The sequence below is a fragment of the Meles meles genome, chromosome 9, assembly GCF_922984935.1.
Source record: "Meles meles chromosome 9, mMelMel3.1 paternal haplotype, whole genome shotgun sequence".
Taxonomy (NCBI): Eukaryota; Metazoa; Chordata; class Mammalia; order Carnivora; family Mustelidae; genus Meles; species Meles meles.
Genome location: NC_060074.1, coordinates 36,633,371 through 36,656,927, shown reverse-complemented (window position 1 = coordinate 36,656,927; position 23,557 = coordinate 36,633,371). Strand labels below are relative to the sequence as shown.

Here is a 23,557-nt window from a genome sequence, read left to right as displayed (position 1 = left end):
GCTTAAATCAAGGCTGTATTCCTGAAACTAAAGTCACATTGTATGTTAACTACCTGGAATTTAAATAAAAACAAGACCACACCAACAGCAGCCCCTTTGCTGCCCTCTACAGGAGAGCGAATGGGTGGGAGAAGACCAGCGGGGGGCGGGGGGGGGGGGGGGGGGGGGGGTGGGGTGGAGGAGAAGCAACAAGGTCGCACCAGCTGAAGGCTGAAAGCTTTTGTTGTCAAACGTTCATTCTTTTATCTTATTTAAATTAGACCCTCTACCTGGGTTTCCTCTGACGCCAGGTGGGCCTCGATTTCCTTTCTGGCCAGGGATGATTGCGCCAGGAAAACCTGGTGGCCCTGGGAGTCCCATTATGCCAGTGGGTCCCCGCGGCCCGGTGTCTCCCACTGCCCCTTTCCTGCCCAGGAGGCCGGGTAAGCCCGGGGCGCCCCTGTCTCCTTTGGCTCCTGCAAAGAAAAGGGTTTGGTAAGTTTCTGTAATGCCCTTACTAGGGGTATCTCTGGGAATGCAGAGACACTGTGCTTAAAGATTCACAAAATATTTTTTAATAGAGGCTGGTAAAAGGAATATAGGTCTACAAGGAACTGAGCTGAGACCTGCTTCTACCTTAGTTCAGTTTGATTTTGGTAAAGTCACCTCACCGTTGTATATGTCCGTTTCTTATTTTAAAAATGATGGTTAACACCCGGCGCAGCTCAGTCTTTAAAGATCAAGTGAGATGGAAAGGTGTAGTGTAAGCTCTAAAGTGTTCTGTAACTACATGCTACAATTATTATTATCTGATGAACTTTAATGATAATGTCATTATTTAATCACTGACAATGCGAGAGAGCATTCAGAGCCAAACTTCCAGACCCTGATGTGCGCATCTGAGTCACCCAGCTACACCCAGACAAAGGAGCAACAAAGTTGGGCTCCCTCTTCTGTCCGTGGTTGGTTCTATCCTCAGAACACAAACACTAATCTGGAAGGGACACATGTGGCCAGAGGCTTGGATTTACCAAAGAGGATACCCGAGAGGTTACCACTTAATTACTAATATTTTTCATCTTGTGCTCTGACATTCATGAATGGGAAACATATGAATTGAGAATAATCACTCCATCCTCTTTCCTTTCTCTGGGTTATTCAAGAAATAGTGAATGGCACACATTTAGGAAACAGGAAGGAGAAGAAGGGAAAGTGATGATGAGGCTGCTGGAACAGGAAAGGGCTTGGGAAGTTGCTGTGCAGGAACAGAGAGTGATGGGGCTCCTGGGTGGCCCGTCAGTTAAGTGTCCGCCTTCAGCTCAGGTCATGATCCCAGGGTCCTGGGATTGAGCCCCGAGTTGAATACCTGCTCAATGGGGAGCCTGCTTCTCCCTCTCCTCCATTATCCTTATCTCTGTCACTATCTCTGTCTCTATCAAATAAATAAAATCTTTTTTTTTAAAGGAAGACAGTGAAGACAAAATGAAATGGATGAGTATTGAATATCTAGCCTTTGTCTATTATGTTCTTTAGTTTTTTTTGTTCTGTTTTTTGTTTGTTTGTTTTCCTATAATATCTGCTTTTCGAAGACAGGGATAAATGATTTCAGTTCACTTCAAGCTCAGGACAGGATCTGGCAATTTCCCAAGGCACTGAGATGCGCTCTTAGGTTGTACAGTCCCTGTCCAGAAAGATGCTTCCTTATTTGCAATATGATTTCTTTTTAACATTTGGAAGAATTAAAACTAAAAGGATTCATACCTTCCAAGTCTCAATGAACTCTTCTCCATATTTAGTTATCTTTGGGGGACTGAGGTGCATAATCATTTATGTACATAATTAGGCTAGTTTTCTTTTTTTAAGGGTTTTTATTTAAGATATGATCCTTTTACATGAGATTTTATTTCCAAATAGATGCCAAAACGTTCTTGTTCCAAATGGTTAAACTGTGAGCTTAGCCTAGGAAAATAAGACAGAAACTCTCTTTTTGACCATAATTCTAAAACTGATGTGTGACCTGGAGGAAGCCTTTAGGCTCTTGGGGGAAGGTGTGGTCTTGGAGGTTTGCGGACATTGAGTTCAACCAAGGAGACTATGCCATAATCAAGAAACACGTGAAAAAGGACAGCTCTTGTAGACTTTGCACGTTTGAGCTGATAGGTCACGAGGCAGCTTCTGCCCCTCAGAGCTTCTCAGGAGCACCTAGCTACTCCCCGCTGGTGCCTGTAAGCATGAGTACCCTGAGGTCTTCATTAGGTAGAGCCCTTACCACTAATAAAATACTCCTTTCTGCAGGACCCACATCTGGGAAGCGTAATAGAAAGTGGGAACAAGTTAATATCTCTTCTGGCAGGTTTCTCTACAACATGGAAAAAGTGTGAAGAAGCTGCTTATCTTATCAAACACTGGCATGACTGTCAAACTAAAGACCTGTATATACTTAGAATGACATGTTTGGTAAACTGCCATGTTTGGTGTTGAGGGAGTTACCGATAGCCCTTAATAAAAAGCAGCATGAACCATGAGCTGACTCTGGGGGTGGGAATCAGAGTGATGAAGATTGACAAGGTGGGAAAGAATTCGTGATATGACCACATGCTATTACTACCCTCCCTACTCAGAATAGCAGGGAGCGATGCTCCTGGAGAAGGCTGAAATTCCTCCTCCGCCTTCCAGGAGGTGGTACATTTAAACCATGCTAACAACCACACCAAAGGAACACACAGCAAGTCTGTTGATTTTTAAAGACTTTCAACAGAAGGAAATTCCAAAACTGGATCCCAGCCCTCACTTTGTTTGATGGTAATAAATTTTAAGCATTTTTACTTGAACAACCAAGAATATAAACATCTTGTATCACCACTGGGACTTCTTTCCTTCGCTATGTGAAGTTTATTTGATATATCAGGCATTTCGATTAGTTTCTGTGCTTGAAGCTATCACCAGGGTCAGGGAGGAAGCCCTTCTCACCTGGAACACCGGGGCTCCCTCTTGGGCCTGGAGGTGCCCCCAGCAAACCTGGAAGAGATAATTTTGGTACGTTAATATTTTATATGCGGTTAATTTCACTTATGCCTGGTCAGTTTCACTTTGGTAACAGAAGGCCGTTTAATTACCAGACATCCAGAACACATGAAACACATCATCAGTTCTGTGGGAGAAGAACGTCCGGAACCGTGAAGGACTACACTGCCACTAACCATTCAATGCGAAATGAATCCGGGGGATCCGAGCCAGTGAGCAAACTGTACCTGTTTCTCCCTTTTCTCCTGCTGGACCAGGAATTCCATCACGTCCCTGGCTGCCTCTCATACCCATTGGTCCAGGAGGTCCTGGGTATCCTGGAAGTCCTGAGAAAAGGAATGTCGTGTAGAATTCTGTTAAAGGGGTTCCTTCCCCAGAATGTAGTTATATGATGCTCAAGTCACAGTGACACTTAGAACAGAATAACACTATCACAAGGATTATCACGTGAGAATGTGTGGGTTGGCAGATCTCTGAGTTAGTTGGGTATAAATACCTAAGCTCACAGTTTTTGCATTTCTGTCCCAGGACCTGGTCACCGGGAGCAACCTTCTGAGGGGCAGCAGATAGGTGGGTATACAGAGATTCCAACGTCAGGAGAAAATGTACCTCCCTCGTGAAGGGGAAATAGACAAAAGTACAAAAATGGAACCTGGAGGGCCTTTGACTCCTGGAGAACCAGGGAAGCCTTTGATGCCTTTTAACCCCAAATCACCATCAGGGCCCGGCTTTCCTGTAAATGAAGAGAGAAGAGAAGGAACTAGAACAGCACAAGATGAATGGTTACAAGGATGGCTGAGGTGGGCAGTCACCTGTCCTCACACTGGCCCTCAGGCCTTTGTCCTGCCTGCTGTTTGTCCACAGAAGCCCAGCAGAGATATGTCGAATCCCTTTCAAAGGTCTGTCTACACCCCCGCACAAGGACCACTTGTATCTGATGTATTTCTTTAACCGGGACTTAACAACAAATCCACTGAACCTTTCAGTATTTGAAAAGATCACTTAAATAGTATCTTCGAGTAAGCTGCAAGCCGGTAGCTTGGCAGTTGTTTTGAGTAAAACAAAACAAAAACTTAAATGATAAGCCACTAAGAAAGCCAATGCTCAACCTGAAAACAGTCCAGAAAAAAAAAAAATCTCTGCAGTTTTACAGATTGAATTGTGTTGACCCCCAATTCACATGTTGAGTTCTAACCCCAGGACCGCAGAATATACTGCATTTGGAGATAGGGTCTTTAAAAAAGCAGTTAAGTTAAAATGAGGTCATTGGGGTGGGCCCTGATCCCATGCAACTGGCGTCTTCACAAGAAGAAGCGATGAGGACAGACACACAGAGAAGATGACCATGTGAAGCCTGAGCAGGGAGATGCCCAACACAAGCCCGGGAGAGAAGCCCTGGAGGAGACAAACCGTGCTGACACCTTGATGCCTCCAGAGCTGTGAAAACATAAATTTCTGCTATTTAAGCCACCCAGTCTGTGTTGTTATGGAAGCCCTAGAAAACTAATACAAATATCACAAGATTGGACAATGAACTAATATTTTATGTCTTTAGGCTGAGTTCTTAGAGATAGAACTCAAGTTTGGTTCATAGGATCAGGTTTTTTGGTGTGTATGTGTGTGTGTGTTTGAAGTAGGCTTCACACCCAACATGAGGCTTGAACTCACCCTCCCTGGGATCAAGAGTTAGATGTTCTACTAACTGAACCAGCCAGGCGCCCTCTACAGCATCAGGATTTTAGATGTCAGCCCCCATACTGGCTGATTCGTAAAATCTGGGCTCCCCCTGATTAATTTACGGTTCCTTTGTGTCTAAGAATTTAAGAATTAAAGTTGAATAAAAGCAACTGTAGTACAAAAACCTAAATAGCTTCCTGTTTACGGTGCTGATTCCAGGAGGTCAGGGCTATACTCAGTGTCATGCTTCTGGCTTTCAGAGTTACAAAGCCCACACTCACCTGGGTGGCCAGGACTCCCGGGATTTCCAGGGGCTCCCTCAGTTCCAGCAGGCCCCGAATGTCCAGAGGTGCCAGGTAGCCCCCTTTCTCCTTTCCTTCCCATGTCACCTGGCAATCCTGGATCTCCCTTAAAGTCAGTCAAACACCTTTAAAATCCTCATATAAGCAGGATATGTGATCAGAACCGAGTATGAACGGTGTTTGTTGCATTTATCACTCAGTTACTTAGCACTGTGTATATGCCACGTCTGCTATGTGCCAGCACCGTGATCTGCCAGGAACAGGATGGCAACGGTATTTATGAGAACCGGTGCAAAATACAAGGGCAATTTACAAGGTAAATTGCAGGGACAGTGATGAGCCATTCCTAGGGAACAGAAATTGGAGGGATAAGCTCCTAAGCTGAGAACTGTAGGCATTCTTAGTGGTGGACAGAGGATAAAAACCCCAAGTTGCATGAAAATGCAGTGGTATTATCAATGTCCTTTGCCTACACTGAACGCAGCTACTTTGCTGATACTCAGATACTCACTCCACCACCAAAATATAACTACTTCAGTGGCCAGTGTACCTTTGGTCCCGGTGGTCCTGGCCTTGTACCTGCCGAATAACCTGGCTCTCCCTTATCTCCTCGGAGACCGTGAACACCCGGGAGGCCCGGTCTTCCAGTTAAACCTGGTAGTCCCAAAGCTCCCCTGTGTCCTTTAGGACCTGAAATTAGGAAAGAAGTCCGGTAAGATAGGGCAACACAGGTATCTTGAAGCGTTCGACTTTTAACTTTGGCACAAACCACCCTCTCCCAAGAAGCTGGTTTTTCAGAATCACGAGTGCATCAGGGAGTTATAATGGATGATTTTCACATGATATGAATGTTCTGTTCTTGTGCATGTACTAAGGGCACATAGTACATTTGTCTAAACGTACAATTAGTTTTACATCAATTTTCTACCAGGTGGAAAACCAAAACAACAAATCGTACAGAAAATTTAGAACTGGGAAGCAGCATGAATTTTAAGCTCATAATAGGATCTTATACCTTACCTGGCACCCCCATGTTCCCCATGCTTCCTGGCCCACCACGCGGTCCTGGTTGTCCAGGATTCCCAACGCTGCCTGAATCCCCCCTGGGGCCTTGAGAACAAATAAATGGTCACATGCCCTGCACGGTTCTGGACATAGTAGGTGCTCAACAAATATTTGTTGTTTGCATGCATAAATGAATTCTGAGCAGCCAGACCAGCTAGTTTAAGTGCTTGTATAGCTGCCTCTTTGCCTCTAGATGAGCAAGGGACAGAGGACCCAGACAAGGTAAAATTAGAGAAAGTTAGATTCTTGGATTTCAAACAGCAAAGTCATGCTAGGACCAAGGCCAACAGACAAGAGGAGGCTCCTGCCACCACAGAGCAAAAGATTTCCGAATGCAATACTGCAATGTGATTGCCCATGTAGTGTATTTTGTCACTGATGTGGTCATAGAGAAGAGGAGGCTATGTTAATTCAGTTAGAAAATTTTCTTTGCAGAATCAGTAGCTTGTTTCAAAAAGAAAGTGGCAACTCTGAAAACCTCTAAATTGCTATCTGATTTTCTTCTCTGATATGAGATATTGTGATAAACTATAGAATGTGTATTTCATGATACATATCAGCAGTGTCAAAATAACATTTGTAGTACAAAAATGGAATTTTGTGCAAGTTAGTATTTTTCTAGTTGGTACAGGCTGACTATAAACAGTTTCATTTGGGTTTAATTTTGAAGCAAATGTCTGTTGGAACACTATGCGAGCAAAATTCATATTCAACCCAATACGTCAAAAGATACATTTTGGCTACATTTAGATCTGGGAACACTCAGAGGCTGAGATTTCTACCAGAGAGTCAGCTATACCTGGTGGACCTGGTGGTCCAGGTGGTCCTTCCGGTCCTTTTAAACCTGGTAACCCTGGAATGCCTCTGTTTCCTTTTTCACCAGGCTTTCCGGCAAATCCTAAAGTTAAAAACCATGTATGAGGAACACAAGTTAGAATTTTATCAGACTTCTCTACATCCTGATGAAACTTGATGAGATGTTAGTGTAATATGGCATAACATATTTGTTTAGAGCACAGGCAGATGTGAGCTCTTTTCCAAAAGAGGATTAAATGAGATAATACGTGAAAACATTAGCACAATGCCTGGCCGGAGTTAGCTCTTAAATAACACTAGCAATGCTACTATGTACACTTTAAACACACATATTTAAGAATTAGTGGCCCAAATACAGCTTCTTTAAATTTTTTTTTTTTTTTTAATAATGACAGAGGACCATTTACTACACTATTCTTGTCCAGACTATCCCCTTCTCAGATCCACTTATTACAGTTATCATTTACTAAGTAATTAGTACATGGCAAACATTATTTTCTTTTATTTATGTTATTTAATCTGCAGCCAATGTCAGTCTATCCTTGAGCCTTTCCGGGCTGGGTGTAAAGATGACAAAGCTGAGACTTTATGAATTCAGTGGACTAATCTAGAGTCACCACCCATTGGTAGTGATGCTGGGATGTGAATCCAGCTCTGCAGGCTGGAAAGCTTGTGAATTTCCTACTTTCCATACAACATGGTCTGGATCACATGATTCTCCGGCTTAAAAATGTTCCTTGAATCTGTAATATGTACAGGGCAAATTACACACTCCTTCCACTGGCATTCGAAGAACTTACCAATCTGTCTATGGCCTGGCTTTGGGCTTTTCTCAAGCAGATTTCCTTCCTTGTGCCGTTCTCCTGCTTATTCATTCACATAAGGACTGAGTATCGAATTAATAGGTCTTATGCTGAGTACTGGAAATGTAAATCCTGTTCCCTTTCCCCAAGTTTTTAGTGTTTAATTGGGGAGTCAGCTGAGTAAATAAACAATTACCACCCAGTGTGATATGTTCTGTAATAGAGTTGGGCACAATATGCTACAGGGATGGATTTCTGTAAGAGGGAATGGGGTGTGTGTGTGTGTGTGTGTGTGTGTGTGTGTGTTAAAGACTGAACAGGAGATATGTGGATGGAAAAAATATGAAACAGGACAAAATGCCCAGGAAAGAAACTAGCATATACAAAGGAATGATTAGCTATTTTCCTTTGTAACATTTTGGTTTTTTTCTATTTATGTCACTTATCACAATCTTAAAAAAAAAAAAAGTATTATTCAGCACATTCATTTGCTTTGGGTTTGTGGGGGTTGGCAGGTTATAGCCTGAGGGCCAAATCTGGTTTTGTGTTGTATGGTTGGAGGCCTAAAAATGGTTTTTCTGTTTTTAAAAGGTTGGGAACAAACATACAAACACTAACAGATAAAAAAGAATATGCAACAACGGGACCATATGTGGTCCAGAGAACGCTGGATATTTACTATCTGGTCCTATACATAAAATGTCTACAGACCCATTAATGTCTCTTCCCTCCTTACCCCCACCGAACTGTACATTTCCTCATGACCAGATTACTGGTACTACCTCTACTGTGCTCACTTCCATGTCTTCAGCACATAATAAAATACCGAGTCTATAGGCACTAAAAAGTATACTTGTTGAATAAATATGTCATGTGGCTGGCAAGGCAGGCAAAAGGCAAGTGATAAAGAAACTTTGTAAACCAATCTGAGTTTACCTTTGCCATACATGGCAAAAAGAAGGGTTTGAGACTTATAATTAAAATGGACTAGTAGCAATTTTAATACAGCAGACCCAAATGCAGAATTAACATGAAAGTAAAAAGTCATGCATTGCAGAAGCAACGTATTATTCTGCAAGGCCCAGAAGACCCAGTGGCTTGGGCCACCAGCTGGCTTTGTGACTGTGGGCAGGACATGAAACACCAGCTCTCACTGTCCTCATTTGTCAACTACAAGGATTTTCTTGGACAACTCTTAGCCTCAGAATCAGCCCCAGGTTCTTCCCAAAGAAGACTGTACCTTTGAGGCCTGGTTCTCCTTTGTCCCCCAGCAAAGTAGATATCTGAGAAGGCCCCGGAGGTCCTTTATCTCCTTCTTCCCCCTTGGTTCCTGGGGGTCCTTTCTCACCCTTTGCTCCTGGAATTCCAAAGCTACCTAAAAAAACAGAAGTAGCAACATCAGTTCCTTAATTCTTGAAATAGTTCTTAAGGATTCAAAAGTTGACAGTGCTTACCATACAACAAAACAAAAGAGGACAGATAAACCAAAACAAGCAGCCCCATTAAGGCAGTGGCATAAAATGGCAGGGAGAAAATTCAACTCCATTCAGATAAAAAGAATGCAGAAAATAGCAAAATCAAAGACATGGTCCTCTTGGGGAAACTACTTCTCCCTCAAAGGATAAAACAGAACTTATTTTGGTGTTAAATAAGGGAACATTGCTTATGTCTCCTGATCCTGGAAAGATACTCCCTCACTTACCTCTCTGTCCTGGGGTGCCTGGGTTCCCGGGGGGCCCAGGAGGGCCAGCGTCTCCTGGATAGCCCATCATGCCCATCATACCTTTTTCACCTGTTGAAACAAGTTCACACAAAGCAGGTCAGATTGTGCACAATGAGAGAAGCAAAATATTCCATAAAATAAAATAACTTATACTTCTAAAGAGGGTTGAAGGAATGGTTTCTGTAAATAGAAAAACAACTGTATTTGTCTGGGAGACAGGTTGGTACACAGCCTTTATTACATCATGTATGTGGAGGTCATTGGTAGCAAATCACATTTGCAGATGAAAGAAGAACATGTTGAAGTTTTGGATTACTCTCTCCCAATCCTTGACCAATGGCTCTCTGTTATAGTCCCTTATTTTGTTTTCCTCAGAGCAGTTGTCGATCACTGAACTTAGTTGTTTTTTTTTAAAGGATTTTATTTATTTGACAGACAGAGAGATCACAAGTAGGCAGAGAGGCAGGCAGAGAAAGAGAGAGGGGGAAGCAGGCTCCCTGCTGAGCAGAGAGCCAGATGTGGGGCTCAATCCCAGGACCTTGAGATCATGACCTGAGCAGAAGGCAGAGGCTTAACCCACTGAACCACCCAGGCATCCCTGAACTTAGTTTTTAAATGCATTTGTTATGGTCTCCCCCACTGTCAGAGGCAGAGTCTTGTCCACCAAGGGCTTGGAACAGTGCTGACACATGGTAGGAGCTTAATAATATAAATGAAAGAATGATTTGCAGATTAAGTTGTTCTTCTGGGTTCTTCCCGGGAGAAGAGAGATAGGCGAGGTCCTTATGCCATGAGGAGACTATTGGCATATTCTTCCCAAATATATAAACTATAAAACTAGTGATGAAATAAAAAGAATGATAAGGGAATACTATGAACAACTATATGCCAGCAAATTGGATGATTTGGACAAAATGCACAGATTACCAAAACTGACAGAAGAGGAAATAGAAAATCTGAGTAGACCCATAACAAGAAATTGAATTAGTAATGCAAAGACTTCCTACAAAGAAAAGCCCAGACTCAGATGACTTCACTGGGAAATTCAACCCAATGTCTAAGGAACGTCAATTTTTCACTAACTCTTCTAGAAAATACAAAAGAAGGAAATACTTTCCATCTTGTTTTATAAGGTCAGCATTACCCTGATACCAAAACCAGAGATATCACAAGCAAAGAAAAGGAAGGACTAGTATCCCTTACAAATGTAGAGGTAAAATTCTGAAGAAAATACTAGCAAATGTCCTTTAGTGTATAACATATAAAAAGGATTGCATGGCCAATGTTGTCATACCCTGGGCAATTGTGAAATGTGATCATCCCACCACCTCCACTGCCCTGTTCTCTGACCTCTTTGCAAATAATTCAGTAGGAAACACACTAACTGAAAGAGGAGTGTAGAGTAAAAAGCCTGGCCTATGTCCGATTTATACAGCTACCTTAAAAGAAAATATGGAAGAAGAAACATAAAAGCACAAAAAAAGGATACCTGGTGGTCCTAAAAATCCTGGATTTCCTGGATATCCTTTTTGACCAGGTGGTCCCATTGCACCTCGATGACCTGGCATTCCCGGTGGTCCAGGTTCTCCAGGAAAACCTGACCTATCCAAGCCCGGAATACCTGGGTCTCCCTTTGGCCCTGTTTCACCTCTTCTGCCTGTATATGAATGAATGAATGAATGAACACACAACTGCTTTCCCCACCAACTCCAGAAATACATTTTTAAAAACATTTTATTTATTTATTTGACAGAGAAAGAAATGGGCAGAAAGGCGGGGAGACAGAGCGGGGGAAGCAGGCTCCCTGCTGAGCAGAGTGCCCAGTGCAAGGCTCCATCCCAGGACCCTGAGATCACGACCTGAGCCGAAGGCAGAGGCTTAACCCACTGAGCCACTCTGGCTAATACCCAAGTATTAGCCATTAAAAAATACATTTTTTTATGGCTATAAATATGTAGCTGTGTGATCATGGACAAACCACACATTTATCTGATTGATTGACGTCCCCTTCTGTACAATTTCTAAGATCCCTTCTAGCTTTAACATAGTTTCAGTGATTTGTGCAGTAATAAAAATGTAGAATTTAGATCTATTTTCTAGTCCTTCAGACACATCCTGGGACTGCCCTTTATGACTGTAGCTGGGTCTTTAACCTGCAGAATACATACACAACCATAGGGGGAGGCAAGCCACTGGATGCTTCTGGAAGTAATAATAGCACTATGACAACCATTAATGTCTTGGCCAAAAATTTGGTTTGTGAATATAAAAGCAGTGTGACAGCCCATAGGCATTAGCTGAGTTCTAAAGGATTTTTCTCAGTTCACGGATCTGAATGAGAAGAACAAATAAAATAGAGTAAATTTCATATAATCGGGGCCATGTAGCCTGCAGCATTTAGATTTATTTCACACCTTTATTTTATGTTCCTTGGGAAGCAATTAACTACATATCTATTTACCACTTGATATACCTATGGAGTTAAAGATAAAACATTTTCTGAAAGTTTATATATATATAAATATATGTGCAAATATAAGTTTCTATGTATCTTCAGTGTTCATACTGTCTTGCATACAAGACACAAACAAATTTTACTGTATTAATTTCAGGTCTCTTACTCTCTAGGTGGTACTCACTGAAACAAATCCATGACAGAGTTTAGATGGCTAAAATAACATTTCCCATTAACAGTGGTCAGAACTTGTTGCTGGACAGTTCCCATGTTAAGCAGCAAAGCACAGAGCAGGAATCTCCTGTCACCTGTCTGCCTAATGACTGGTTTCAAGGCCCTCTTCTTACCCGGTTGTCCTTCCAATCCATTTAATCCTGGAAGTCCTTGGGCTCCCCTGGGACCCTCCATGCACCTTCCTGGGGGTCCTTTTTCTCCAGGTGGTCCAGGCTTCCCTGGATCCCCTGCAACATAGAGTCCAGGAATATATTCAGTTGCCCAAACCCGAGGTCCTCATACTGCTATCACAATCCTTCTCCTGTAACTTTCCCCCCTAAACTGAACCTATGTTTAATACCACTGGTATGCCTTTTATAAAGGACAATTGTTATAAGGGACAGAAGGAAGGAGAAAGGAAGGAAAAAACAAAGGGAGAGCAGCAATGTTGAATGGAAAAATAGACGCTGCAGATTCTATTTGTTAAACTAGAGGTCTGAGAAGAAGTCTTCATCCTAGAGCACCTTCAACTTGCTGAATTTTAGCAGAGTTCACCATGGAGAAAAGTAATCACACTTGCTATTGTACCTTGGGGTCCACCAACCCCTCCAGTTCCTGGAATTCCAGGGAGACCTGGAGGTCCTGGGAATCCAATTTCTCCATTTTCCCCAGAAATGCCTCTTTCTCCTGGAAAACCTGGTGTTCCTGGTTGTCCAGGCATGGCTAGTCCTGGTTCTCCCTGTGCACAGAACACATGTTAGTTTCACTGTGTAACACTTCCAACTCTTTCTGGGCTGTTGACTGGTCTTTAGGCCAATGACTTGAGAATAGTCCCTTTTGCACAGTTACCACCATTCCACCATTCTTTCCTTTCTCAATTCTAGTTGCTGAGTTTTATAAAATTATGCTTGACCATTTTTGAGGCTCTTTAACTGTCACTTTTGCAGAAGACTGAAATTGTAAACAGTCCACATGTCTTTACGTTTGACAGTTTTGATCATAGTGATCCACACTTTAGTTTAGAGTCCATCCATTTTAAATACTCTGAACATTTCTGAAGATTAGGGAGGAAACAGGGAAGCAAAACTGTCTTCTAACACTACTTTTCCTTTCTAAAAGCGAGGGATGCTTCAAAGAAGTGTTAAAAACTAATATCTTCATCATCTATCAATATATAGATAATTCCTACACCCAGAGTATCCTAACTGGCTGATTGTGATTGCCCCCATTCATCTCCACACATCCATCTGAGTTTTAAATCTTGAAGACCTTGGCTCCTGGGAGACCTGGTTCTCCGGGTGGCCCGGGCTTCCCCATTTCTCCTGGACAACCTGGTGCTCCTTTTGCTCCAGGAAAACCTTGCTCTCCTACAGAGGAAACATAATAAATGTTGCAGGAGTAGGCTTAGTAAAAGATTTAAAGCAGTATCCCTGTTATTATATCCAATGTTTTTATGAGGCAAGTTGCTAGAGATGTTTTTATGGAAGTCTGAATGATGAAAAAGCCAAGTGCTACATTGGCAATTTAAAAAAAAATCCATTCCAAATCAGATCCTCAATTGAAAAATGACTTTCTCCATTTTATTGTTTATTGTATGACTACAATTTTGATGCAGCAATTTCACTGATTCTGGTTGACCATTTGGGTGACTTTTTCTTTTGGAGTATAATTTGCATAAAATGTACAGCCAAATGAATTTTTACATGTCTATAAATCTGTTCAAGCATGACCCAGACAAAGATATAAAGCATATCTGCTGCCCGAGGTAGCCTTTCTCAACATGGGCTGCTCAAGAGAATTACTTCCTACTGCCATTGAATATAATGAATCAATGTCTTTCTTATATATTTGTAGTAGAAGAATTGAGAAAGGAGTCACAAATATCATTTGTTCTGTTCTCTAGTTCACAAGAGGAAACCCTGGAGAAGCAATGCTGCATTCAGAGATTCCTTTTGTGCCCCTAGTTTGACCATTTTTTGTTTGTTTGACCAATTTTTAATTCACCATTAGTTTATGGGATTATTAGGTTCAACTGGGAAACTCTGAGTCTGAACTTTCAGGGATTTCTCAGGCTACTTCTGGTCCCCACAATTTATAGTCTCCTTACAGAGGGTGAATCCATAGTGTTACAAATAAGGATGCAAACCTTAATGCAGGGTCCAAGAAGGAGGAGGCAAAAATATGGGCCAAGCTGCATTACTTCACAGATCATTGGGAAGACATCCAAGAAACTGGAGTCAAAGACGTTCTTGAAACTATTACATTTCCACTTCAAATATTCATAAACTGAGATCAATATATCTATATTTGTAAGCACTAATGACATTAATCTAGGAGATCAAGTATCAAAAATGGATTCTATTTTCAAAGACACTCTAAATAATATTGAAACAAACACAAAAGGATTATAAAATCTGAAAATCTATGCAATAACCTGGGGATGAAATGGCTAGTATGTCACCCTGGACAAGACTCCGATGTATTTGTTAGCTTATGGTTTGAGTTCTCAGCTCTGGATTTCTTTGGAGTGATTTTCCCAAAAGAAAATAACTTCCGTAATTTGTAGGGGAGTGTATAGGAAAGCCAGTTAATTATAAATTAATAGTTGTTTTCTAATTATAAAAGAAATGTATAAAGTTAAAAATGCATAAATGTAAAAAGTGCACACATTTATTAAGAAGTCAAGAAAAAATTCCTCATAATTCCACACTCTAAAAAGAATCACTATTACTATTTTGTGTGAATTTCCTTCCAACTTTTTCTACATATTTTAAAAAATTTAAAATGAGATGCATAAATCTGTGTGAATTCTGCCTTTTTGCCTAACATCATTGTAAAATTTTTTTCCCTTGTAAGATGGGTGGAAAACATTATTTTAAATATCACATTATGGATCTTTTCAATGTTATTCATGACACGTATCTATATTTCTAAATACCCACAATAGACCCTATGTTTTAAAATTTGTTCATTTACCCTTAGGTCCAGGGGGCCCAGGGAAGCCGATTCCTGGAATTCCTGGTTCACCATCAGGCCCAGGAAGACCTGGATCACATTTTCCTCTGGGTCCAGGGATACCTTGAAACACACACACATCCACATAAGAAACTTCCCCTCATCTTGCCCTTAAACAAAAAGTCCAATTTTCTATGTCATTCAAGGCCTTTTGGGAAATTAAGAAATAAGTTTAACATAACCCCAACTGTATACTCTTCCTTCCTCTCCATTCTTATCCAAGGACCAATCATTAGCAGGTACAAATAGTGTTTAAGATAGAATTTAATTCCTATAAAGAAATAGTCTAGATATCTTGAGCTATAGAAGTCTCCCTCCATGCATGCAAAGTTAAGTTTTAAATCATATTGGCAAAGAAGTTCCATTTTCAAATGAAGAAGCTGTGGGAACTAGCTTGATTAACCACTGGCAAACATCATTTACTCCCCCAACCAAAAATCCATGGAGATTGTTCTTCTCTTGAATTCCTTTTAAGTAATTTTATTGTTTTCCCTCCTCCTCCTCTTCCTCCTCCTTCATCTATCTATCTATTTATTTATTTATTTGGAATCAGAGGCACCAATGGGAGTAATTTGTATGATCTCAAAGTAAAATGACAAGTCCCCTACTTGTGGGCTTTTTATCTCACACAACTCTGGCCTCTGCTCTCTTTTGGTGCCAACAAATAAGAGTTTTTCTTACATAGGGGACAGTGTTTTCTGAGGACAGTCAGGATGCCATTTGATGCGAGGCACCAGACTTGGCAGAGGGGATACTCACCGGGTGGACCTTGGGGGCCAGCACGGCCAGGGGGCCCTGGAGGTCCTGGTGGCCCTGGGACTGGTGTCGAAATACCAAATTCTCCTTTAGGACCTTAAGAAAGTTTGTGATCGTAAGATTGGTGTGCGTAGTGAAGCTTTTTTTTTGGTTCAGAAAAACAAATGTGATACAAGGGGTTTATAAACATAGCCCAAGGAATAGAAAGAACAGACTCTGCTTCCATAGGTTTCAGAACTGGCCTAAAGATGACCAATCCTCTGAAACTTTTTTATTCAGTTGAAGAATATTTATAAGCACTGACTATTGCCTAAGCTTTGTTTCATTAACAGCCCACCTCAATGTTAGTCTATTGAAAGAGAAGCTATTCCAAAAAAAAATTGATAATATGGGATTTATCTTAAACACTGGTGAATATTTATTTGGTAGGATATTTATTTATTGGGCCACTAGTTTGCATGGGAAGGAAATATGGTATGCTGAAGAAATCATGAAGTGTGACTTGGGCACACACCTTAACCTCTGATAAGTTCTTCATGCGTCATTGGGGAGATACAGCCTAACCAGCCCATAAAGATTTGAGATAATGTGGGTATGGTGGTCAGCATTGAAAACATGTTAGTGATTTGATTTATGCATATATTCACAGAAAAAAACTTTATAGTAGTGTGATGGGGAAAATTTGATAATATATTTTACAGCAATGGAATTCTTTATGAGAAATTCGTATATAGAAAGAACAGAAGAAGATCTGAAGATAGATTAGAAGAACTTTTTCTTTAAAGGGCCAGATAGTAAATAATCTGGGCTTTGTGGTCCAGATGGTCCCTATGGCACTACTCAATGCTGCCATTGTAGCATGGGAAGAGCCAAAAACAATATGTAAATGAATGAGTGTGACCGTGTGCCAGCAAAACGTATCTATGGACACCGAAACTTGAATTTTATATAATTTTTGTGTGCCATAAAGGATTATTCAAAAGGTTTCTTTTCCCCCCAATCATTTAAAAATAGAAAAACTATTTTTAGCTAGTAAATTATACATAAATATGTGGTAAACTGGATTTGGGCTATGAGCCGCCATGGTTTGCCAATCCTTGGATTAGAACAGCAGCCTCAAAAGTAAGATACAGAATATATATATATATATATATATATATACACACACATATATGATCATAAAAGAAGCTTTATGTACATGTGTGGGCAGAAATGCATGCGTATAATTTAAAATACATATAAATACTTGGGAAGCACTTACAAATTTTTTACTATAGAAAGATTTGGAGGCTATTAGTTTAGTGGGTCTAACCCTTTATAAAGTGATGGTAGAAGTAAAAAATGACAGGGTAGCATTATTTGTTGAAAACTGTCCTCCACATGACGAGTCTTATCTTCGGCCACACTCTCTGCTACAGGTAAACATTGAGAATCGGATCCCTCCTGAATCCACCAACCATGTTCAGAACATGAGGATCTCAAAAGTTCCTGGGACTTTAGAACTATTATCAGAAAACTTTTCTTCATTTATCTTCGATAATTTGAAGTTTTATTTATAAACCATCCATTGGATTATGGATCAAAAAGAACAAATTTCGCAATAACATTAGTGGGTCCTTGAGACTTACAAGAGGCTTCTCAAGATCAATTTCATAGGTTTTGACCTCCCCTTTGTCTACCATAACTGACTTCCACTCATTCCATATATTACTTTTCTCTTCTTTCTTTTTTTTTTTTTAGATTTGAACCCCAACATGGGGCTCAAACTCATGACCCTCAGATAGTCTCAAGCTCCATGGGCTGAGCCAGCCAGGACCTTTCCATCCCAAATATTTCTATTAGTAAATAGAGACAGACCATCAGGAAATTTCAGCTGAACTTGGTAAAGGGGAAATGAATTTTTTTTTTAACATATCCTACATATTCCTTTTTTTTTTTTTAAAGATTTTACTTATTTATTTGACAGACAGAGATCACAAGTAGACAGAGGCAGGCAGAGAGAGAGAGAGGAGGAAGCAGGCTCCCCGCTGAGCAGAGAGCCCGATGCGGGGCTCCATCCCAGGACCCTGGGATCATGACCTGAGCTGAAGGCAGAGGCTTTAACCCACTGAGCCACCCAGGCACCCTATCCTACATATTCTTTCCCAGTGTCTGTGAAGTGATATATTCTACTGATCAGAAGCAAGTTTCTATGCATTCATTAGTCTTGGGGAAGCTTCACTCGCTCTAGGAACTATGAGCTCACTCCTTGGGAAAACAGGACTGGAAAGAAAACTAACCAACCGGCTTCTCCAGGTGGTCCAGGGGCTCCAGGAACTCCTTGGGTGCCCTTTGGACCAGGTTCTCCCCGTGGTCCATAGTTTGCTGGTCCAGGTGGTCCTGCAGGTCCTGGGGACCCAGGGATGCCAGGATCCCCTGGAAGACCCTGGTCCCCCTTCTCACCACTCAGGGCCTGTGACAATGGGAATATGTTTATAGTGCTTCAGTCCAGTATCTCCTTATGTGGGTTAATCTTACCATGAATAGGAGGACCCGATAAGTAGCCAATGAGAAAATCTTGAATTACACAGGAGTTGGCATTTGAAGGGAATTATTACTAACTCAGAGCATGGTCTGGTTTCTGCTGTTTTGTGACCCTTGGATTTCAGCAACATTTCATGAGCTTGGACGTCTCTTGAGTCCCACTGAAGGCGTCCTCCAGCAGGATGTTATACATTTAATAGCCCCCAGATATTTTAAATGACAAAACATTTGATCTGTTTATTTGACAACTCTACTCCTAAATATTCTAGTCTTTAAGCATTTATTTTGACTTAAAAGAATGAACACTGCCCCCAAAATATTGACTAGAACTTTCCATTATTAATCATTTTCTGAACTCGTCTATAAACTCACTGGATACAGATAAGGGGATTGTAACTTCTGTAGGAGACAAAGTCATTATCAACGTGGAATTTTATTTGGGCTACAAGCACCACTGAGTCCCACCTATGTGTCAAATTCTGTGTGTGCGCTGTTCTTATTACCAGTTGGAAGGACCCACTGTGCTGGGTGGCCAACCATTTTCTGAATGGAAATTGCCCAATGTCGTCACTTCAGAGCATTTCAATTGCAGGGAAAGGAATTTGAAAAAAGTTACTCGATACCAACCGGTTCACCTTTGGGTCCTGGTGATCCTTTGATCCCGGGAGTTCCAGGAATTCCATCCAAGCCCCTTCTTCCAGGATGCCCTCTGAGCCCAGGGTCCCCTGGGGCACCCACTTCTCCCTCAGGCTGCGATGCTTCACCTTTTTCTCCTTTAAGTCCTGGATCCCCCGGAGCACCCGGGAATCCCTAGGGTGGTACAGAAACAAGGCTGCATTGCATTTGGGTAAAGCTGTTCTTGTGCCAATCTTACAAAAAAAAAATCAACTAGAATTTTTCAATTTTAATGAACATGGATTTTTTTTCCAGACACTTTCTTTAGCCTACGAGTATAATGTCAAGCTTTTTGGTTTTCTTTTCTCTCTATTTGCTTCCAACACTGGAAAAGAATACAGTCAGTGAATTTCAATGTAACACACAGTAATATTATCCAATATAATACAAACATCATCATAATTTAGATGATGTTAGAATGTTGGTAATTTTAACATGCATTATGGATAATTTATCTTTATATAACTTTCTGATTCAGTGTAATAATCAGAATTTTAATTTGTGAAAGTTTATTTGGTATCATTTACATATCATAAGACGTATCTGTATACGAATACAATGCAATGATTTTTAGTAAATTTGTACACTTATGCCACAATCACCACAATCCAGTGTTAAAACATTTCCATCACTCCCCCATGTTCCCTCAAATCCATCTGCAGTCAGTGCCTGTTCTCAACCTCAGCCCCAGGCAACGACAGATCCGCCGTCTATCTCCGACACCGCTTAAATTATATATATATATATAATTATTATATATATAAATATTTATATTATATTATATATTATATATATAAATAATTATAAATTCACTACTAATTCACTTATTCCTTCACACATCATTCATTCAATCATTTAATCAAGAATCTATCAAATGCTCCGATATTAAGTACTCTTTGCCAAGCACCAAAACTATGTGTGGCTCAACTGTATTTCCTGAGTGTGCTGTTCACCCAAATTAACACTAAAGCTTCCAACCCACGAAATCTTACTGGAGATCCTGGAAGACCCGCACTTCCCGGGGACCCTGGGCTTCCTTTAATGCCAGCTGCCCCTTGTCCTCCTGCAAAGTAGTAAATTATTAAATATGCATTGAATGCCAGCTCCGAGTAGCCTGGGTAATGCAGTAAATGAAGAGAATAAGGTGTTTTCTTCTGAGGAAAGAAAGACAATTTGTATCTTAAAACACAGAGTGCAGGGAGAGAATGGGAGCACATAAGTGAATTAAGAGATGATGTTAAAAAAAACATTAAAAAAATCTTAACTTCCTAATTCTTGTCTTTATAATTTTAAGGAGAAACATTTATTTACTTTGATCATAAAAGTAACATACACACACTGTAAAAAACAGATTCAGAAAGAAGAGAGTAAAAAATCATACATCTACCACCAGAGGACAATATTTGCTAAAATTTTCATGTATGTTATTCATAAAATTTCATATCCATAATGCACTGGACATATATATGGTATTTTGGGAATCATACATCAATAAATATCCATGTCAATAAATACATATTTATAGCTTCATTTAAATGGTTGCATAGTAGCCTTTTGTGTGGGTCAGCCAACATTTGTTCAGCTAACTCCTATTTGTAGAATTTAGGTCGTTTTTCAACTTTAACTATAGTAAACAATGCTATGATAAATATCTCTAGGTATTTGGTGCTTCACACTTCTCCAATAACTTAAATAAATTCCTAGAAGTGTAAGGGCAAGACAAAAACCGACCAAAATTTTTCTGAGGCTTTGGATATTCGTTGCCAAATTGCATTTTATGGTACAATTTTATGCTTCCTCTATGTACGTAAATATCTCTGTAAAGTTGATCCCTGTAGAGGGTCTTTTGGAAGGCTCTCAAGCCAATGTGTTAACAAGTGTATATTCAGATTTTATTTTTTGCAAGGTCTGAGTCAGGATATATTTGTTGATAGTCATCCAAACGGTTTTCCTGTTTATGTATCTTCTGTGAGCTACACCTGTAGTATGCCGAGTGTAGAGAAACCAAGGAAAATATGACGCTGTTAGGGGGTCATCAACAGTGAGCTGACCACCCTGGGCTAGAGGGCCCTCAAGGGGAATGTAGGGAAATGATGATTGCTTTCCTTCTCTCCTTCCCTCCATCTCTCCACAGCTCCTTCCCTTCCTTTTAGGTTTTTTGTTTTATTTTGTTTTATTTTGAAGATTTTGTTTCTTTATTTGTCAGAGAGAGAGCACAGCAGGGGGAGCAACAGGCAGAGCAGAGGGAGAAGCAGGATTCCCGTTGAGCAGAGAGCCGGATGGGGGATTCAATCCGAGGACCCTGGGATCGTGACCTGAGCCGAAGGCAGACGCTTAACCGACTGAGCCACCAGGCGTCCCCTCGTTTTTGTTTTAATAGAACATTTCACCCAGAGCCTTAGGCCCTGAATAGGAGCCGTGTGAGGAATAATCCCCGCCCCTGACCCAGCCCTTTGCCTCTTCTCTTCCTCCCCATCCTCCCCTCTCAGGCCCATGTCCGGGAGTCAGGGGGCAGAGATTACAGAGTAAGTAAGGCATTTATGAAGGAGCAGGAAGGATTTGTGGGTGACAAAGGACGCTGGCTGAATGCGTGTCCTCTATTGGTGAACACGGTGCCACATTCAGCATTTCTTCTTTAGACTGACACCCAACCTCTTCCAAGACCCCGTGTCAATGCCAGTATCTACTTGACAGCATTGACATACAAATACCTCTTATCTATGTTGCCAGGTAGACCTTTGGATTAACCTGCTTCCAAAGGAAACCCCTGGCACAGCAGTGAAAGGCTGGCAGCCTAGAGAGCAAGGGCACGGCTCTGGAGGAGCGCGTCTGGAGTCGAGTACGGGCTTTAACACTTCGGAGCTGCCATCTTGTGTGTCAGCTTCCACATCTGTCAAATGGGGTTAATGACAGCACTGACCCCTGGGGTGGATGGGAGGACTGAGGCACAGAGGGAAGTACAGACAATCCCTAGAACGGTGCCGAGCACACACGCGCTCTGTGACTTGAGCTCTTGTTGGTTAATGACAGATCAGCTGCTGACAGTGTCTACAGACCAAGGTGGTCCAAGCAGAACCAAGACTGCAGGTGACACCAGGTGAGCCGCCAGGAGAGTGGCACAAGGGGCAGAGGACCCCAACTAATGCGACTTTCTCTACTTCAGAGTTTTGTCTACGGCCAGTTCTCTGACTGAGGAAGGGGGAGGACGGAGGGCAGCTGGGATGTGAATCCTGGAGCCAGCAGTGGGGGAGGAGGGGCTGGGTCTGTCACAGAGGTCCACGAGGGAAGTGATACGGGCTCTACTTAGCTCTCAGAATATTGGCCTCCAAGATGGGTTCTTCCCGCAAAAATGGAGTTAGTAGCTAATATTGAAAAAAATAAGATTTCAGATAAAAATCCTCATTTCTTTCTTCTCATGAAGAAAAGGCACCAGGCACCTGGGTGGCTCAGTGGGGTAAATCCTCTGCCTTTGGCTCAGGTCATGATCCCAGAGTCCTGGGATCGAGCCCTGCATCAGGTTCTCTGCTCAGCAGGGAGCCTGCTCCCCCCTGCCCCTACTCTCTCTGCCTGCCTCTCTGCCTACTTGTGATCTCTGTCTGTCAAATAAATAAATAAAAATCTTAAAAAAAAAGAAAAGAAAAGAAAAATCGGACGATTTATCAACACAGGGCCTAAAATGCTGCAAAGTAACAATAGGCTGGAGCTGGTGCGGGATGGCCCCCTCCGATGTGCCTTCCAGTTTACCAGAGTCCTCACCCTGCTATCGCCTCCCATTGGTGTGCTGGTTTATTGCACTGGTATCCTCCTGAAGAATGAAATAGTGCATTTGCCCTTAGCTCTACCAAAAGTGAGGACCTTAAAAAAACAGACCGAAGAGAGTTGTGTCTTTTAAGAAAAAAAAAATGAGAGTGAGCTTATTTTTTTATGGAAGAAAAAAGTGGTGTGTGTGTAGGGTAAGGGATGGCGGCCTCACCCCTCCTAGTTCCTACCCCTGGAGGAACTCCAGTCTACAATTCATGGGGAACCCCATAGTTTGCTACAATCAGCAAGTAAAATAGAACACGAGGATATGCCAGTTTTTGTGTTCTTTTGGCTTACTTTAAGTTGACAGAGTATGTGTTTGAAAATCTTTAAGTTTCATGCTAACCACATCATGACATCCAGACATCTGGTACCTTTTCCACCACTCAGTGAGCTGACCCTTTTGTACTTGAAAAAACTCTTGTGTGCAAAATATCTATACCTGGGATTCCTTTTATGCCGTCCAACCCTGGCAGTCCTGGGAGGCCTGGGGGCCCTGGGATACAAGGACATTTTATGCACAAGAGGCCAGGTTCCCCTGCAATGAGAGCACGGGTACATTACATGTAAACCCACACAGAGTCTGCAGAAAAGACCTATGCTTCCAACCACACAGTCATTTATTACATTATTACATTAAGATTGGGGGTAGTGGAAAATCATCAATGACATTGTACTATTAATAAAAAAAAACCATTCATCTTGGGGCACCTGGGTATCTCAGTCAGTT

The 23,557-nt window shown here is 41.4% G+C and overlaps 1 protein-coding gene across 3 annotated transcripts in view; it reads right to left on the bottom strand.

Moving 5' to 3' along the window:
* The window catches only part of COL4A3 (collagen type IV alpha 3 chain), a 135,224-nt gene that overhangs the window by 13,968 nt on the left and 97,699 nt on the right, over window positions 1-23,557 (bottom strand). For all 3 annotated transcript variants that reach the window (XR_006820317.1, XM_046019418.1, XM_046019417.1), the window contains exons 23-42: window positions 23,270-23,365; window positions 20,019-20,089; window positions 18,979-19,161; window positions 18,112-18,280; window positions 15,832-15,924; window positions 15,034-15,135; window positions 13,327-13,424; window positions 12,646-12,796; window positions 12,192-12,305; window positions 10,879-11,046; window positions 9,369-9,458; window positions 8,907-9,041; window positions 6,847-6,945; window positions 6,003-6,092; window positions 5,533-5,672; window positions 4,962-5,088; window positions 3,656-3,736; window positions 3,231-3,329; window positions 2,950-2,997; window positions 270-455 (exon numbers count right to left, since the gene is read on the bottom strand). Coding sequence is in view for 2 of the 3 variants with exons in the window: in XM_046019418.1 (XP_045875374.1) it covers window positions 270-455; window positions 2,950-2,997; window positions 3,231-3,329; window positions 3,656-3,736; window positions 4,962-5,088; window positions 5,533-5,672; window positions 6,003-6,092; window positions 6,847-6,945; window positions 8,907-9,041; window positions 9,369-9,458; window positions 10,879-11,046; window positions 12,192-12,305; window positions 12,646-12,796; window positions 13,327-13,424; window positions 15,034-15,135; window positions 15,832-15,924; window positions 18,112-18,280; window positions 18,979-19,161; window positions 20,019-20,089; window positions 23,270-23,365 (2,340 nt within the window). In the remaining variant the exon portion in view is untranslated. The remainder of the gene's footprint in view (window positions 1-269; window positions 456-2,949; window positions 2,998-3,230; window positions 3,330-3,655; window positions 3,737-4,961; window positions 5,089-5,532; window positions 5,673-6,002; window positions 6,093-6,846; window positions 6,946-8,906; window positions 9,042-9,368; window positions 9,459-10,878; window positions 11,047-12,191; window positions 12,306-12,645; window positions 12,797-13,326; window positions 13,425-15,033; window positions 15,136-15,831; window positions 15,925-18,111; window positions 18,281-18,978; window positions 19,162-20,018; window positions 20,090-23,269; window positions 23,366-23,557) is intronic.